The sequence below is a fragment of the Helianthus annuus genome, chromosome 2 (assembly GCF_002127325.2).
Source record: "Helianthus annuus cultivar XRQ/B chromosome 2, HanXRQr2.0-SUNRISE, whole genome shotgun sequence".
Lineage (NCBI taxonomy): Eukaryota > Viridiplantae > Streptophyta > Magnoliopsida > Asterales > Asteraceae > Helianthus > Helianthus annuus.
The window spans coordinates 167,416,685-167,436,038 of record NC_035434.2 but is presented as its reverse complement, the minus strand read 5'-3'; the positions used below and the strand labels follow the sequence as shown (position 1 = coordinate 167,436,038).

At 35.8% G+C, this 19,354-nt stretch overlaps 2 protein-coding genes across 4 annotated transcripts; one reads left to right on the top strand and one right to left on the bottom strand.

The window, feature by feature from the left end:
- The first annotated feature begins 10,756 nt into the window (after window positions 1-10,756).
- Window positions 10,757-12,943, top strand: LOC110927070 (F-box protein CPR1). 2 transcript variants are annotated; one of them, XM_022170663.2, is made up of 2 exons: window positions 10,757-12,025; window positions 12,686-12,943. In XM_022170663.2, the coding sequence occupies exons 1-2, from the start codon at window positions 10,832-10,834 to the stop codon at window positions 12,695-12,697; spliced, it is 1,206 nt and encodes a 401-aa protein (XP_022026355.1). In that variant the 5' UTR covers window positions 10,757-10,831; the 3' UTR covers window positions 12,698-12,943. The 2 variants fall into 2 exon arrangements, with proteins under 2 accessions (XP_022026355.1, XP_022026356.1); XM_022170664.2 differs by lacking the exon at window positions 12,686-12,943 and having other exon boundaries at window positions 10,757-10,993; window positions 11,069-12,672.
- Window positions 12,944-14,142: 1,199 nt separating this feature from the next.
- Window positions 14,143-18,959, bottom strand: LOC110927072 (protein ENHANCED DISEASE RESISTANCE 2-like). 2 transcript variants are annotated; one of them, XM_022170666.2, is made up of 11 exons: window positions 18,809-18,935; window positions 18,283-18,371; window positions 17,136-17,317; window positions 16,979-17,048; window positions 16,238-16,413; window positions 16,055-16,156; window positions 15,829-15,879; window positions 15,592-15,738; window positions 15,415-15,510; window positions 14,535-14,636; window positions 14,143-14,440 (listed from the first exon to the last, which is right to left on the bottom strand). In XM_022170666.2, exons 3-11 carry the CDS (start codon window positions 17,310-17,312, stop codon window positions 14,354-14,356), a joined length of 1,008 nt encoding a protein of 335 aa, XP_022026358.1. In that variant the 5' UTR covers window positions 17,313-17,317; window positions 18,283-18,371; window positions 18,809-18,935; the 3' UTR covers window positions 14,143-14,353. The 2 variants fall into 2 exon arrangements, with proteins under 2 accessions (XP_022026358.1, XP_022026357.1); XM_022170665.2 differs by lacking the exon at window positions 18,283-18,371 and having other exon boundaries at window positions 18,809-18,959.
- Window positions 18,960-19,354: the final 395 nt, after the last annotated feature.

Sequence of the window (19,354 nt, the reverse complement as noted above, 5' to 3'; positions counted from 1 at the left end):
AAAACAATGTTTTAATAAAACGTTTATGGTATATATAAAATATACCTTGGTTTTAAGAAAGTTGAATAAGTAATATATTAAGATATATTTCAGTTCCAATATTGTTAACCCAAGTGTACTAAATAACGCCACGGTATGTAATGCAATGAAAACACTTATATATAAGAAGTACCAGCGGCGTATCTACCATGTTTTCATCACATTACACTCGTTCCGTTATCTAAACACTAACCAAAACTAAATCGTTTGATAGATAGTATATTAAATATACTTTGGTTGTTCAAAATAATAGTTTTCAGTAGTATATTACAAGTATACCTTGGATTTATAAATAACACATTAAACTATGTTTTAGTTTTGCAAGTAACATATCCGAATATGCTTTGGATGTGATAAATAACATATTAAACTATGTTTTAGTTTTGTAAGTAACATATCCGAATATGCTTTGGATGTGATAAATAACATATTAAACTATGTTTTAGTTTTGTAAGTAACATATCAAAATATGCTTTGGATGATTACAAAATATATGTTGGTTCTTGTACAACACCACACATGAGAGTATATCAGACTATACTTTTTGGGAGTATATCAAAATATACTTTAAAGGTGCGATTTAAGAATTCATTCAGACCTGGTGCATCAAACTACACCTTTGAGACTATAGGGATACCACAAAGGAAATCCCTATTTGGATGGAGAAACGAATTGGTTTCAGACATTCCATGACAACAGGAATGGGGTGTCTAGTCCTATAGCGCTATATCATACTACCAATCGGTCTGGTGAACAAAATAGGTACTATTCCAACAATTACTTTTGTAATTTTTTGAGAAATCAGTGTTTAAACCATAGATAGTCATTTAGTTTGTCAAAAGATAAATACTATCATGTATAATCAATTATACTTTGAAATCATGAAAATAACAGATAGGTACACATGCTTCACCCCAAAACAGTTCAGAAACAGTAAAAGAGGGGTTCAATGTACTCACATTGACTCCTCGAAAACATGTAAAAGATGGGGTTCAATGTACTCACCTGAGATTGCTTTGAGTTCCTTGTATAATAACCAGAAAATGCTAAAAATCACGGAATATCAACGGCACCTAATAGGTAGCTTATGTTAATATACCGGACCAAATCGGAGGATCGGATAGTATGCGGGTTCGTAAACCAAACGAGTATGGAGACTCGTGTAATATGGCTTAACAAAGCCTACATACTAAAATGAAACCTAATCTAAGTGCTTACGGTCCATCACGACCCGTTGAGGTAGCTTATGCCACCCTAACGCGTCATTCGCGTAGAACGCGTATGGAACGCCTAACATCGTGACCATAAGGTATAACCTCGGAAGGTTATAGCTATGGTCACCTAATGTGTTTGGTCAGGTCCTAATGACCGACCAAATGGGTCGGGTTCGAAAGCATAGGCGATGGTTTAGATCGCTTACCTTACGACCCTATATAAGCCCTAAACTAAAAGTGACGAGCTAAGCATGTTAGAACATGCTTAACTAAGTTTGAAAACAGGTTTGACATCAAAACAAACGGCTTTGATGCCCACGAGCAGTTTGGTTACAAAACATGCAAGAATGCACATTTTGGCCGAAACTACGACTCGTCACCGAGCCTAGATAACGTGGTGATCAGTAGATATGGTCACTATGGACCATAACCATCGTGATCACGCTCACGTTATGAAGTTCCATGAACTTCGCATCGACCATAAGTTGGTCAATGCAGAAAGTCAACAAAACGTTGACTTTCGGACTCGAAAAGCGAATAAAAGAGCGAAAGAAGACTTACGGAGGGTCCCCGAGTGCTAATCAAGACCAAATAGCTCAGGTATGAAACAATGGTTTCAACTTAGAGCTTTAAGATCTGATTTTGTGATTTTTACACTAAAGGGGGGGGGGTATTTATAGGAAAAGTGGAACCGTTAGGATCGTTTTATCGAATATCGTGCCTTGATCTCGTGCGTACATGTGTCCAGTGGATAAGTTCAGTGAACTTGACCTTTGGCTCTTCATTGGGTGAAAAGGCATCGCCCCTTGATCGAACGAAAGGCCAGATTCTGCATTAAATGCAAAATCTTTCTGTCAGACATGTTCACGCGGCCCGCCTAAGGATTTGGCAAATCCTTACGCGCCCCGCCTAAGGTTCCCAGACCAGAATTTTCAATTTTGGTCCCTGCACTTCAGAAACACGTATTTTGGCCCATTTTTGGCACGTTTAAGCCCCGTTAACCTCATTTCAAGGCTCTAAGATGAAGTTAAAGTGTAGGGGACTTGAAATATGCTCAAAAATATTCCGGATGTCGGTTCGTTTGGCCGTACGATCGCGATGTTCGCTTAATTACGACGGAATGCGCATAAGCGTGAAAGATGATCCAAATGACGCGACGAATGGATTTTTCTCATGCCAAACACTAAGGCATAATATTAGGATGCTTACATAAATTTTTGGATGTCCGGATGTATTCAGAACGTGAGTTATGCGCGAAAGTGCAAACTTATGCACTTTTTGACACTTTTAGTCCCTGAATGATCCAAAAGTTTGTTTTAGCATACCAAACCCCTCAAAGCCTATTTCTAAGCTATGTAAAGGATATATATGGTATGTTTAACTTATGGACATGTTCCGGAATGTTCGTTACAGTTCAAATTGGCATACTTTCGCAGTTTGTCAAGTTTAGTCCCTGTAAGCGAATTAACTTGTTTTTGCCATACCAAAGCCTTCAAAACTTATTTCTAAGTTATGTAAAGGTTATTTAAGGTATGTTAAGTGTATGATGGTCTCCCGGAGTATTTGTCGCATTAAACTGAGTACGTTTATGCACCAGTTTGCGTATAATTCTCCAGAAAGCGTTGTAGAGTATGAAATTGAACAAGAATTGATATGTGCAAAGCATACACATATTTATACAAATCCCAAGTATGAAATACAATATTTCCTTGGTTTGGCATTTGTTTGATGGTTGGAGTGACACAGGTGTCACAAGTGGTCAACAGGATGTGAAGATGTACTACAAGGGAGCATTCCAGTTCCAGAATCTGAGAGAAGTCCGAAAATCCAAACTGCATTCAGTGCTGGGGATTCATCAGAAAAGGCTGATCAGGGATCTGACAAAAGCAGTAGTGGGTTCTCATCATTTCCGAGTGTTAATCCTAAAGAGTCAAATTCAAGTTTTCAGTCACAAAGCACAAAAACGGGAAATGGATATGTGATTCAGTGTAACATCACGCTAAATCTTCCAGAAGGCCAAAGCTTTTCAGAAGACACTGCTAGAGACCACATGGCTTTACTTGGTTCTGTATTGTTATCTTATGAGGGTCTAGTAGCTGGTCGGATCGAAAATCCTATGCTCACAAAGGAGGATTACGATCAGATAGACGCCGAAGAGATGGAATTAATGGATATCAAATGGTGTCTTGCAAGTGTTCTTCGACGCGCTGAAAAGTTCAAAACAATTACCGGGAGAAATGACTTTCTTGATGCTCATGTATCTACTTTAGGTTTTGATAAATCTAAAGTTACTTGCTTTCGATGCAGGGAGAAAGACCATTTCAAACGGGAATGCAAGAACAGAGAAGCTAGCAGTGCTTAGAATCCGTTCGGAAAAGACGACTACTACCGGAAAGCCATTTATCAGCAAGTTGGTCAATCACAAGACTTACAGACGGCTCATGGTAGAAAAATTGAGGATTCAAAGAGAGCATGTTTGGTGAACTTCAACTGGAGCAACTACATATCTCCTGATAGCAAAGCCTGTTTAGTTGATCAAGATGATGAACAACTACCTGAAGGTTTCAGCTGGGATATGTTTGTTGATGAAAAAGGAGACTTCAAAGCTTTCATCGCTAAGATTGTCAGAGAGCCAGACATGTTTGCTACCTGGATGAAGTCTATTGGAGTGAATGTGAAGAGTGAGGATGAAAAGTCTGTTACTTCTGATGAAAGCTCAGAAAGTTCTGATGAAAAGTCACAGATTTCAGATGAGAGTGAACAAAATGTTGTTAATTCAGAAAAAGAAGTTGTATTTGATCAAACACCGTCAGATTCTTGTTTATCAGATGCTGATTCTGAAAAATCTGTGCAGTTTGATCAGTCTCCAGTTGATAGTAGCAGTGATGATGAGGAAGAAAAACATATCAATATTGCAAAATCTCATCTTTCTCCTGAAAGTTTTCATTTCTATTTTGCAGAACGCTTGGAGAAACTGAAGTAGAAAAGAGCTGCTAAAGAACAACAAAAGAAATCTGAAGATGATGTTCAAAATGTTGTAAGTGTTTCTGAGAAGATTACTAAAGTTGAGACAGTAATTGAAGCTGAGAAGGTGAAAGAAGAAGAAAAGGTGATTGAAGTTGTAAAAACAATCGAAGTTGAAAAGATTGTTAAAGTTGTAAAGCCTTGCAAAAAGTGTTTGGAAGCTTGCAAAGATTGTGCAGCAAAAGACGACATCATTGCTGAGTATGAGAAGAAGAAGGAGCAGTTATTGTTCAACCTCAACTATGTGAAAGAATCTTATGATGTCTTGAACAAAACAGTAACTGGTCTCCAAAAGACAAACTCAGAGAGAGAACAAGCACTAACGACGATGAATGTTGTGATGATGACAAAGCAGAAAGCCATCAACTTTTACATCGAAGAAAGTGCTAAATGGAAGCAAGAGTTGGAGACAGAGAAGATCGAGAATGAGAGAATTAGACGTTTGTTACAAAGTTATTCTAGTTCTGATTATCTCATTGATCATATTTACCCAACTGTTGCAGGAATGGAAGCTTTTCAAGACGAGAAGCCAAAGAAGAAGAAAGATTGTGGTAAGAAACCGACTATTAGCTATAACAAGTGTCCGCCTCAAATTTGGTAAGGGTATTCTCCTAGAAAACCAAACGAGGAGCAACTTGAGAAAGCAGTCAATATAAAGCTAAAAACCGACACAACTGACGTTTTACCAGATAACATTGATGTCACGTTTACCTCGTCCGATACCGATCATGAGTCTGAGTTAATTAAAAAGGTGGTCGATCAGGTGTTGGATACTGATGAGGAGTCCGAGTCAAAATCTGAGTCTGGAGGGTCAAATTCGTCTGTCAACAGTCAAAATTCTTCGGTTAAACGGTCTTACAGTAAAGAATTTTTATTATCGAAAGCAAATTTGGATGATGAAACATTTGAAGTTGTATACACTTTAAATGATTCGGACAAATTATACTATGACAACTAATTTCCAATAAGAAGTGTTCGCTTTGACATGATCAAAAAGGTTTTCAAAATGACAGAAATCAATATTTCTGAAATAAAAGATTTAAATCTTACTGAAAAACCTAAAAAGTACACTTCAAGAGTTCAACAACGTCTAAACAAGAAAAAGGGTTACAATTCTGGTTCTGGTTTTCAAAAGAAACCTAACCAAAATCGTAGCTACAAAAAGAAAGGATTAGGCTTTGTTCCACCAGAAAACTATAAAAGTGATAATAATCTAAAACAAAAACAGAATTTGTATCAGGTGGAAGCTCAGAAGATGAACAGAAGAAACCATTCTGGAGACAGTCAAATCAAGAGTTTCTTGCTGAAAGAAAGAAGAATGGAACTGAAGTGTTTTATCAAAGAGAGACTCGAACCTGTTACAAGTGCAATGAAGCTGGTCACATTGCACGGAACTGTTCGACAAATGCAAAAACAAAACAGGGAGTTTCTCAGAAATTAAAAGACAAAGTTGTTGATGTTGAACCACCAACCAATAGACTTAAAATTTTTGAAAATTCAAAATATGAGGTTGGTGAGTGTTCAAAGAAGATTTTTTTACAAAAAGAAAGAAAAAGACAACCAAGTGTGGGTTGTTAAAAAGAATGATGAAAATGTCGGCGATGAATCTGGTTCCACAAAGCCAGAAAAGCCACAGGTTGAGGAGAAAATTTTAGTGAATGATGATGATTTTCCATCACTGAAATTTGAAGAAGTTAAACAGAAAATTGGAAAAGTTGATATTTCAAAACAGTTTTACACTGAGAAAAAAGAATTTGATGTCGAGAAAACATTTAATGGAAGTGTAAAGAAAATTTTTGGGAAAATGTTGAATGGGAAAGCAAAGGGGGTTAAAGATTTTTATGCGACTAAAAAGGCAACATACAACCCCACTGCGCAAGAGTTGAAAGCCATCAAGTCTGAAAAGACTTGGATGGAAGTTTGTTTCCCATAGAAGTCTTAGGACTATGCCGGAGATCCCAAGTTTATATCGTGGATCAGGAATCGGCATCATTCTAGTGTTTGAAAATTTTGTTTGAACGATTTTGAATAGTGTTTGAATTTTACAGGTTGAAGGACTACGCTGGAGCTTCCAGGTTGGTAATTGAGAAGCAGGAATCGGCATCTTTCTGAATAATCTTACAAGTGGTAAAGAGGTTTTTGTAGATGTCTCATCCCTACAGAAAAACCTACAAGTGGTATTCTTTGGTTTTTCTTACAAGTGGTATTTGTTGGTTATACTTTGAAGAGTTTATGTTTACAAGTAATACAGAGGTTTTTTGAACTGCAAATGGTAAATCAGGGACATTAAGTTGTACTTGATTTACTATACATATGAGATTGATAAACAAGATGATGAACCATATTCCCATGATTCACAAGTGGTAAACTTAAAAGGTGGTAAAAACAAACTCATTTTCCGGAAAAATCATTTCGATTAAAACAAACTTAAGTGTTTTGAGATCTAAATGAGAAAATGGTTTGTTGATAGGGGGAGTTCAGATTGTTTATGCATAGTGAATGGCGATTTGATGTAATTCGATGTCAGTTGTCAAGTCTCTGTACAGTTTGTTTTACTTTTTATTTTTTCGATCAAGTGGGTCAAGAGTCTAATTGTTTTCAAATTTTCTTTGAAATGTGTTTGCATTTTAGGGGGAGTAGGGAAATTTCAGAAAATCCAAAAACATTAGAAAATTTGAAAAATACAAAAACATGATAAAATAAAAAATGAGTTTTGTTGTGAAAAGAGGAAATGATAGTACATCAATAGGCTGTCACAACATGCTAAAGATTTGAAATGTTAAAATGTGATAAACAATTTTATTCTAGATGTGTCAGTAGATTTTTCACAAAATTGTTACACATTTCGTAAGTTGTGACGAGATATAAACATAAATTTTTAAACTTGCTTATTCTGTGGGTTAACACAAACTTGGATATATAGGTAACCCCTGAAATCTCGTTTGAAAGGTTCTGTATTCTGATATACTAGGTCTTTATACTCTGTGATATCTGGGGTATTATCCCAGGACTTCTGCTGAATGGAAGTTCTGACCTAGTCCTCGGATAATACTTGCTGCATATGCTTGAAACATAGCAAAAAGCCCTCAGCTGATTAGACAATAAAATTGATAATCTGCTGTTGAATGCTAAAAGATCCTCTAAAGGGGACACACCGAAAAGTCGAAGCTGATATCTCTCTGCGCATACGGAAGTATCGACCTGAGATCCCTCGGCCGTCGCATACCCCTTAAATTATATACAGATATCATTTGTAGTATACTCACCTGTAAGACTGAATATTGGGATCTGGATACGGGAGTATATTCAAGTAGTGAGACACACGAATAAGTCAGTATCTAAGACATTAACATCGTATCTCGAAACAATTCAACTTTGTGTGAAAATTTTAGTGAACCGATATACTGACAATCTAGGTGAATTGTTTTGAACTGAAAATGTAATCAAGCTTAACGGTGTTAGTGACATGTCTCATAAACTGATATGATCCTCTTACACGAACTCACAAAAATATGTTTGTAAATATTTCATTTCTGCATTCTCGTGCTTTTACAAGTGGTGTCAATTATTTTTTTAGAAAAATCCAAAAAGATTTTGTAAGTGTTTTAGCATAAATTTTTGAAAAAGACAAAAAGATTTTTGACAACTGATGTAGGAAAGCTGATTTTCAAAATTCCGAGTGCTAAACATGATGACATTGTTATGAGGGGGAGTGTGCTTTAAATGTCAAAAATTTTTTAATCAACAAGTGGTTCATCATAGAGAAAGTAATTTGAGGGAGAGTTGTAGTTGGTGAACTTATTTCTGAGGAAGAGTTAGTGTTGATGCTTTCAAAATTTTAAAAAAATTATTTCTAGGTTAAGAATGTGCAGGAATAGCCAGGTTTTGATCTTGGATCTGAAGATAGAGCGCCAGGTCTCGATTCCTGAAGACCTCTGATTGAAGAGAGCCAAGTTTCGATCCTGGAAATCAATCTTGATTCTGTGAAGGCCAGATAACGATCCTGAAGATGTTACTGAAGAACAAAGGAATGCCAGTAAATCGAGAGGGGGAGTCTGAAGACAGAGAGAGAGAAAAGCCCAGAGACTAATCAAGACTGAAGATGTGAAGACACAGCATAGTCGTGACTCAATGAACGACTCCATCAACATCTGAGGGGGAGTTTGTTGGTGCACCACATCTGTTGATTTCGTCTTGGATCATGTTATACATTGTATTGTATAGATTAGGGCGCGTTTTACAAGAAAACTGGAGAGTATATGTGTTTTAGAGAGTAGGTCCGCTTATTCGTAGATGTAGGTCCGCTTATTCGTACATGTTCGTATATGGGAACCTACCTTCTCCGCTTATTCGTACATGTCCGTATATGGGAACCTACCTGGTCCGCTTATTCGTACATGTCCGTATGTGGGAACCTACCAACACTATAAATACCACATGAGCGAACTCATTTGTAACTTTGTCAAATTCCATACCGAAGTGCTGCCGGTATGAAGATTGAGCTGTAATCATTGTCAAATCAATAAAACAGTAGATTAAGTGAAGAACAAGTTATTTCTATCTACGTTTCTTGTTATTCCGCACCTAAAACATAGAAGAACGCCTCTGAACGACTCATTCGGTTCGAATCACGATCCTACACGTATTGACCTCGTATAAGCCTATAAGTGTGATATCGTATCGTATAGGGGTAGTATAGGTCATGTATTGACCTCGTATAAGCCTATAAATGTGATATCGTATCGTATAACGTAGTATAGGTCACGTATTTACCTCGTATAAGCCTATAAGGGTGATATCGTTTCATATAACATAGTATAGGTCACGTATTGACCTCTTATAAGCCTATAAGTGTGATATCGTATCGTATAGGTGTGGTTTAGGTCACATATTGACCTCGTATAAGCCTATAAGTGTGATATAGTATTGTATAGCGGCGTATAGGTCACGTATTGACCCCGTATAAGCCTATAAGTATCATATCGTATCGTATAGGTGTGGTTTAGGTCACGTATTGACCTCGTATAAGCCTATAAGTGTGATATCGTATCGTATAGCGGCGTATAGGTCACGTATTGACCCCGTATAAGCCTATAAGTGTGATATCGTATCATATAACGTACTATAGCTCACGTATTGACCTCGTATAAGCCTATAAGTGTGATATCGTATCGTATAGGTGTGGTTTAGGTCACGTATTGACCTCGTATAAGCCTAAAAGTGTGATACCGTATCGTATAGGTGTGGTTTAGGTCACGTATTAAACTTGTACAAGCCTATAAGTGTGATATTGTATCGTATAGGTGTGGTTTAGGTCCTGTATAATCCTATATGCATATACAAGACCTATAGGAAACCTATACGAGACTTATACTACACTATACGATACGATACTATACTATACTATACAATAACACCCTTAGAGGCCTCTATACGAGACTTATATTATACACTATACGATACGATACGATGCAATATGATATGATACGATACGATGCAATACGATATGATAATTTAATTTAAACGATAACAATATAATATATTTGTATTATTTACCAATAATACAGTTTTTTTATAAATAATTTTCTTTTTTTGTAAATAAACAATGGAATACGATAATTTAATTTAAATGATAACAAAACAATATATTTGTATTATTTACCACTAATAGTTTTTTTATAAATAATTTTCTTTTTTAATTTTTATAAGTCATAATATTTGTATTATTTTTAATTTTTATAATTTATATTTGTATTATTTACCAATAATATTTTTTTTATAAATAATTTTCTTTTTTAGTTTTTATAATTCATAATATTTGTATTATTTTTAATTTTTCTAATTTATATTTGTATTATTTATCAATAATATTGTTTCTTATAAATAATTTTCTTTTTTTATAAATAAACAAAGGAATACACAAAAAAAAAATACAAAAATGAAGCTTTACATACGCTGCGTATAGATCCCTACGCAACGTATGTGACAAAAATGACACAACTACCCTTGTATTTGGTTTCGTGTAGCCTCAACACAAGGGTATAAAATACATTTTCAGACCTTTATATACGTTGCTTAGAGGTCAATACGCAACGTATTTAAACTTTGTGAAAAAATGAACCTTCAAACCTACCAAAATGACCCAAAAAAATCTAATGGTTTATATACGCTGCGTATAGACCTATACGCAACGTATATGACCTTTGTTTTCTGTGCAAAGAGTTCAATGGTTTATCTACGCAGCGTATTGGTCAATACGCAGCGTAGAGCGTATTGACCAATACGCTGCGTAGATAAACCCTAATTTTGCTAGGGTTTGGTGTGTCAATAGTCACACCCTTAATTAATAATAAGATTTTACCATCTAAAAGGGCCCAATAAGAGAGCCCAGATAACATATTAGATCTGAATATTGGACCGACGGACCCATATTAAAAACCCTAAACTAGAAATTCATCATCCAGAAATCATTATCATCATCAAACACATACATACACACATCACCTGTTATAAGAAAAAAACCCTAGGCTAGAAAATCATCGATCATCAAAAAAATGTCCTCAGTACCGTTGGAAATCCAGGAGGAAATCATGAAGCGCCTTCCTGTGAGATCGTTGCTTCAGTTTCGAAGCCTCTCGAAAGCATGGAAGTCTCTCATCGACAGTTCAGATTTCATCACTCATTATTATGCGTCTAACCAGCTGCAACACTTACTCGTAAGGTATCTTGATCCTGTTGATTCTAAGCATAAATTCGTTTCGATTGTTGACGATGATACCTTCCCGCAACAGAAAGTCCCCCTCGCTATTCCCATGTTGGTTGACATGTATCATTCTTATCGAATAATCGGCATCTCCCATGGCTTGTTGTGTTTGTACGGACATGATGCTGTTGGAAGCTACATGGCTGTTGTTTGGAATCCCTCTGTTAGAAAAAGTGTAGGTGTTGTTGTGCCTAATGTGCCAGACATGTCCCAAGATATATATGAAGTGGCTCTAGGTTTTTGGGCTTGTGGTGAGACCAGTGATCTTAAGATTGTCAAGATTACATATATTGATATCTGGACTGAGATGGACAGTATACCTGAGAGCATGCCCGATACCATCCCAATCCCATCGCAAGTTGAGGTTTTTACGTTAAGCACAGGGGCGTGGAGAAGTCCTTATAGCACCACCAATCTCCCTCGTAAATCACTTCAATTTGATAATTATTCCCAGGTGGTTATAGATGGATCTCTTTACTGGCTTGCTATGGATTGTTGTACGGGAGAAGAATTACTTACTTGTAATCTGATCATTTCGTTTGATATGATAAGCGAAGAATTTAAACAAGTAAGTCTCCCGCATAGTTTAGCACACCGCATATATCTAGGAGATTTGCACCTCTCTAAGCTAAGGAACTCTCTTGTTGTGCTTCAACAAGATGTCGTTTGGATAATGGAGGACGCTGTTCAAAATTCCTTTACAAAGCTCTACGCTATTCGCATACCTGATCAAAGTGTACGAACAACAGTAGTGGGGTTTCGGAAGACTGGTGAACCTGTGATTGAATATGTTGCTACAATGGTTGGTGATTCATCGTCGTCGAACCTCTTCAATAATGTTGAGATTAGTGGAATGCTTTCATTTTATGTGTATGCTTACACGGAAACGCTACTTCTGCTTGATCAGCCAGATTCTACTATTTATAACCAAGGTAAACGCTACATTCTACAAGGGCTTGGAAACATGCATCCAGATACAGGCAAGGTAAATGATTCTTCATCTCATATAGTAGGAGAATGCACTTGTGCTTTTAGATTTTGATTATAATTTGTGTGCTATATTTTACTGCTATGTGGAAGTTTGAGGGCTTAATTTGATTAAAGCTGTAATATATTCAACAAATAGGGGCGTATTTTAAATTGACTAGAAGTGGGCATAGTTATCAATAGCGTTTGTGGCAACCCCTATAGTGAATAGTGTGGCGTGGCGGCCATATGCCACTACAAGGTACATATCGACCACATATCGACGATATAGCGACTTTCGACGCGAATTCCGGCGACAGCGTTGCTTTCAACCGAAAACCACGAAGAAGGGGGAAGAAGAAGACATCGGCTACGTATATGTGTGTTTTAGGCTTTTAGAGTTTAAATAAGTTTTTAAACATTTAATCCCTCTATCTTTCATTAGTTTACATTCAACCCCTAAAACTTTTTATTTTTTTACTTAAAAAGTGTATAGGTAGTTTGTGTATTTAAACATTTAACCCCTTTTATCTTTAACAATTTACATTTGCTCTTTAAACTTTTTAATCTATACATAAAAAGTAAAATATTAACGTTATAAATACATATATAAATTATGGATAGCTATTTTTTTATTTTTTAAATTATCTACGCACTTTTGTTTCTCGTATTATTTCAGGTGCAAGGCTAACTCCGGCAGTACAACGTGCTCTGATTGTTGTACCCTGAGAAACAGACGGGTTCAGATGGATGACCCGAAATTTGTTTTAAGGGAAGCGTCTTGAGCGTGCCTTAGTCACTCATGTTCTATTTTCTTGTTCAGTTTCCTTTCTTTGCTATTCAGAAATGGGTAACAGCGCAGCTTATTGCCCTTTTACCAACTATCTCGATGTAAATTCTTAAAGTGAATAGCAATAAAATTATGTTTAGTTTGTAACTTTTAGTGCAATTGTAACTTTGTTTAGTAGTTTTGTTTATGTTCATTCTGCAATTTTTCTATTGTAATTTGTAATGGAAAAAATAAAGAAATTATATTATATTTATTTTATTTTGTAAAACGGATGTCCTAGAAAACTAGTGGCGAAGCTTAATCAAAAGTTTCGTGGGGCGGAAAGTCATGAGACATAAATTTTTTTTTCATATCACTGTGTTTCGAGTTATATGTTCGGGTCGGTTGTTCGATCCGGGTCGGGTCAAACAATAATAACTCCAAATAAAACTAAATAATCTTCATTCATTTAAAGGACCCATTCTTACACATAAAAAAAAACTAAATTTGAACCCTCGAGTTTCATTTATATAAAAACCAGTTTCAGACTTTATATAAACTCACTTCAACTTTAAAAACAATTATAAAAAATTACTAATAGCATTATTCTTCACATTTTTTTAAACTCAATACGAGAATATATATAATTTTTTTGGACAATAAACTTGGTTGGAGTAGAGAATTTTTAGGCAAAATAATTGACGAGGCGAGACCTATATAATTTTAAAAATTTCGAATGAAAAATCGAAAAAAATTACACTATTAACCGAAACATTAGCGGGAACGGGTGCACCCTCTTGCCCCTTAAAAGCTCCGCCACTGTAAAAAACAGAATTATATTTATTGACTTTGATACCTAAACCCATCTCCTAAAGAGTCATGAAATTTATTAAAATTAACCTTTTAATCATTGATTTGAAAACTGGATAGGCCAACAAGTTATATCAGAAACCATTACTATTAATGTTAATATGAGCTAATAAAACATCTGATTTCATCCAGACATAGCAACACTAGACCATCATGTCCAAATACGATGACACCGGACCAATTGATCAAACAAGCACAAAGACTTGATGGTAAGTACAGAGAACAATGAATATGACCTATGTCAAGGTTGAGTCGGCTGTGTTTTGTCGAACCATAAGGGACACTAGAGATAAAAGATTGTTAGCCTAGGGGAAGAGAGTACGCGATTGGACGTTTGTTAGATGATCTTATCATTAGAAAGTTAAGTTACTCTCATGTCTGAGTCGGGTTGCATGAACAACCACTGTGGCAAAGCTAACGGTCTTCTTACGCGTTACACTTTATTTAAACCACAAACCCCATAAAAGACAAGTAAAACTACAAAGGTAGATGTTAAGTTAACAAAAAAAAAAAATATAGACATGATTTATTAATCACCATTGGGATGAACCATAAGGAGTAACCGAAAAGCGATGCAAAGAACAAGACTGCATCACTTTTGAGTAAATTCTCTTATCAGTTTAGCCTCTAAGCATCATCAAAACAAGTAAAATTATATAGCTAATTGTGTAATAATATAGGTATTAACATGTTTCACACAACAATCGACTACGTACAAGCCACTTTTGAGGTATCGATATGGCTCATACGACATGTCCCAAGGAGATGTTCTGGTAGTTCTTCTGGTGTATTTCCCTGAAATCCAAATAAATAGTTTAATATCTCATCACAATTATTGATTTGATTTTAATTAATAATAAAAACTTTTATTTTAATTAAGTTAATATACCTGTATTAGAAATGCTGCTTCAACTATCAAATGGTTGAAGCTACTCACAACTCTGTTGGCCACCTTCTTTGCAATCACAGATGAACCAACATCTACATCCAGCTACAATCATAAACATAACTTTAGTGATATGCATAAATATCATTGTAATATAAAATATAAAACCAATACTTTTTTTTTGAACGGCAAATTTGGATCACTGACGGACCACTGGAGTATCATCATGCCACCAGCGGAACCACCCGATCATATCCATCTCCACTAGGCATAATGCCTATACACCAATTCAGGAGGAAACCCAATAAATATGGGAAAACCCCCCTTGTAAGAATCGAACTCAGGACCTATTGGTCCCAAAGCTTTATCCCACCCCCAAGATGCCACTAGGCTATAAAGCCATGGGCAATATAAAACCAATACTAAGTAGAGAAACACGTGTGTGTATGTATGTATATATATATGTATTTATTGCTTTAAATGTGATACATAAGCCAGTTATTTAAACGTCTAACAACCCCCTTTCTCTTTGTCACCACATTTAATCAGCACTGCGTACAAGTGGTTATTGTGGTTTTCACGGTTCTCTATATAAAATTGGTTATGTAGTGAAAGTGCATATGTACACGCAGACGCTTTCACTACAAAACAATTGTAAGTAGAAAACCACAAGATACCTGTACGTAGTAGTGCTGTAAATAATGTGTACAACTGTTAATGCGGTTATCGCAGTTGTCTACTTAGATTTGAGTCTACATTGAACGACCCTCAACATATATATTTCGAATTTATTATAGTAACGTTTGCAAGTCGCGCATACTCAAGTTTCTAGTGTTTGGGTATAGTGAAACCAATTCTTATTAGATGATTATTGTGTTTTTACCTCTAAGTAGTTCTTTCCACGAACGTATTGAATTTTTAGGACTTGCCCAAGCAGGCAGGGTCTATTTCCAACGCTTGACTTTACAATCCATGGACCCTGAAACAAACTCTATAATCATATCGACTTCCATAAACGATAACTTTAAGTTAAATAATATGGGAATTAGAGTATACCAACCTTAGATACATGAGGTATGAGCTTAAACCTTGCATTCCTGTATGCATCATCACCTTCTACAAAGTTCTCTAGCAATGGCACATCTTTGATGGGAGTAGTTGTTGAATAATAGAAAGCAATGTGAAAATTTGTTGTTGGACCCGGGATCTACTTAATCAGAACATTTATAATTATCAACTACGCATATCCGGTTGACAAAAATTCTTGAAATAAAATGAAAAATCTTAACAAGTTTACCTGCATATTTACAATGAAAAAGAAATCCGGCTGGTTGGCAGCAGCAAATTTCTGCACAATAGATCTTTAGTTTTATTAACAATGTAGACTGACGACGATACCCTCAACCTGGGCCGCGTCTATTGGGATCAGGCCCATTAATGATTGGCCCATTAATGTTGGGCCCAATCACTTCCTTGTGATGATATTATATAAGTATATAACTTTCTTTATAAAGATACTAAACCTGACAAATGCTGCCAGGCCGGCCAGCGAAATCGTCTTGTTTATTCGTTGATCTCAGCATGTTTGCGGCAACAAGTTGCATCAATGTGTCTTTTACCTTGACCTAAAAGAAACAAATTAACAAGAGTTACATAACACATAACATTTGTTGAGATTATTGAAAAAAGAATGAATAAAGTGTTACCTTCTTACGGTCTTTCAAATAAGTGGCACCACGAATTTGAAACGTCATGGCCTCTGCAGCTCCCCAACTATTTGGCAGTTCGCCCGTTGGATCATTTGGAAATGATAAGTCATTGTTGCTTAAGAAACTATCTTGCCACTCAATATCCTCCAAGGCTGCACCACCCTTTTTCTGCGCTGTATTATGCACCGATCGTAAATCATAGCTAATTTGTTTTTGTTGGTAAGCGTGAGAATCCAATACCAACCCACCAATACCCTGCTAACCAATGCGCAGTGGCGGAACCATAACTTCTTTTTCGGGGGCCATCATAAGATTATCTTTTCTATCGGCTAAAACTAGAGGTCCAAACCATGTTTTTTTCCTAGAAAAATCTAAGATTTTATATACAAAAATCTTACAATTTCTATGGGGTCAGCGAACCCTCTTGACCCCCCTCTGGTTTTGCCACTGCCAATGCTTCAAGAGGGTTAAAGGCAAAAAACTAGTGGAAGCTCGGTTCAAACATGTAAGTTGAGACCTCTTCTAGAGAGACTCACGCACTTAACACTGCACCACCCGCTTGAAGGTTATTGATTTAACTAACCAATGCCTCAAGAGGGTTAAAGGCATAAAACCAGCGGAAACCGGATTCAAACATGAGACCACTGCGCCACCCCCTTGACGGTTACGGATTTGTGTAACTAGTATAAACAATATTATAATATTTTAGGAAAGATCACCACAAGTGAATTAACTAACCTACTAAACCATGCAATCTTTTCAAAAAATCAACAGCAAGTGAGAACTTGGGAGCAGGAATATCCTGAAACTATGGCAACACATCCAAAAATAAGCAAAAAAAAAAAAAAAAAAAAAAAAAAAAAAGAATGAACACTTTGAGGGATATAATTAGTACCTGAGGGGATGAATCAGACCAGCTATTTTCGGAACGCATTTCATCAACAGAATCAGAGTAACTGTAGTAGTCATCTTCTTGAACTTCTTCATCTTTTTCTCCATGTACTAAAATATTTGAAGGAACTTTTTCAAATTCACCCATTATATCCTCCTTTCTTTGAGCTTCAACAGCCATGGTAGCTTCAAAACAATAAAACTATCTTAAATCCACAAATATATAGACTAAAACAATGACTCAATATGCAAAGTGTAAGTTATAGTGCAGTAAGAAAAACATAATTAAAATACTCATGTATGTAAATCAGTCCATCAGTAACATAATTTTTATATATTTCTGGCTATAGGGGTGAAAACGTGCCAAGCCGCTTATGAGCTACTTGAGATCGGCTTGCTAAAAGCTCGAATCGAGCTGAGTTAAACGAGCTTGAGCCTAAAAAGCATTTGTTGATATACGAGCCCGAGATTGAACTTCGCTTATCAAGCTCGAGTTGGGTACTGGTGAGCCTAAACGAGCCTATTATTTATAAATCTTTTTATTAAATATTTATTTATATAATAATATTTATCATGGTTGTAAAACAAGGTTTCCAAGGCCGAATACTCCCCGAGTAGTCGCTACAAGGTAGGTTGCCGAGTCGACTTTCTTTGACTCCGCCTAATTACTCGAAATCAGTCAAACGCGATCAACCTCGGCCAATATCGTATCTAGTAGGTCAACTCGGGCCGAGTTTGACTTAGAAATTAATAAAACATAATTTCTATGCCTATCATATTAAAGAATTAATATCATTTTCACGTATTTTGTTCTACATATTAGTAAATTTATGTTATTTGACGTATATATAATTTCCAAAAGCTAATTTCTTTATACTTTAACATGTCCGAGTACTCCCCGAGTACTCTCCGCCTAGGCCTAGTACTCTCAACTCCCCGGTCGACCGACTAGGGAGCGCCTAGCGACTTTTGCAACCATGATATTTATTATATATAAAGTTAAAGTTATATAAATAGCTAAATAATATATATATATATATATATTATGTTATATATAAAAATTATAATTGAAATATATATAAAAGATCACTATAAATTAATTAATAAATAAGAAACAAGTCCGGCCCTCGAGTTCTTAAAAAACTACTTACAAGCGGAGATCAAGCTATAGAAATAGAGCTCGAATTGAACCGTACTCGAGCTCTCGTGGCTCGGGCTTGTTTCCTTAACGTCTAATCAACTGCGCATTACAAACCGATTAGGTATTTCACATTTATGTTATGATGTATCATCAACATATACAATTTATACACGCTATCCACACAACCAGCTTAAAATAACAAGATGATTTTAAAATTAAATGATAAATCCGAAATGATTCTAAAATTTTCTCTAAAGTTCTCTCAGATTTCAACAAATTTAAACAAATTCGCGTTGGAAAAGCGAATATAAACAATGGTTGAAACGAAGAAAACAATAGATCGCGTGATCATGACGATTAATCAAACAAACAACTTAATCAGAAATTAAAGTTGTAACGTTGCTGTTAAGGACTGAAACCATTGCGCATGGGTTGCATGGGTAACAAATGTGGGACATGTGACATGTGACATGTCTGGTACCATGCAATGGTTTCGGTCCATAACAAATTTATTAAGAAATGATAATTATATATACCTCCTTGGCCGTGATCTCTCGTCCGGCACAAAAACGTCACCGGAGAGAGTTACCGGAGAATGTTTGGGGTGGTTGCTCTTCTTTGGAGAAGGTTGTTATTATTATTATTATTTTTGTGTTTTTTGAGATGAATGAGGAATCCATGGTAGGAGTTTGAAGTTATGCGCCATGTTTTCTGTTGCCGCAAAGCGCGCTTATTTTTTGTTTTATTTCTTTAAACGAAACTGCTAAATATATAGAAAAAACTAATAATCCAAAAATGGGTTTGTGTTAAATGTCATAATTAATTTCTACTTAAAGTAATCTATGGTGGGTAAAGTTAACAAACAAATTACTATTTTTTTTAAATATAGTATAAATATATAAGAAAGGGCAAATGATTATATAGGAGGTTTGATCTTGTTAGAAAGGACAGAAGTAATTTTGTCTTTACACCTTGCTAAATAAAAAATATAAGGGGAGGGACAATTTGGTCCACCACAATTTATTTTAATACAACCCTTCCGTATCCAAAAACCAGCATGTTTTTACGAGTCATTCCCCCAA

Bases quoted from the DNA above. Each gene is read 5' to 3' on its own strand.
- LOC110927072 (XM_022170665.2), bottom strand. From the start codon at position 17,312: ATGGCTGTTGAAGCTCAAAGAAAGGAGGATATAATGGGTGAATTTGAA. The intron at 16,157-16,237 runs GTAACACTTTAT...TGTTTCTTTTAG, and splicing joins ATTTGAAAGACCGTAAGAAG to GTCAAGGTAAAAGACACATT. The intron at 15,511-15,591 runs GTTGGTATACTC...AGTTTGTTTCAG, and splicing joins TCATACCTCATGTATCTAAG to GGTCCATGGATTGTAAAGTC.
- LOC110927070 (XM_022170663.2), top strand. From the start codon at position 10,832: ATGTCCTCAGTACCGTTGGAAATCCAGGAGGAAATCATGAAGCGCCTT.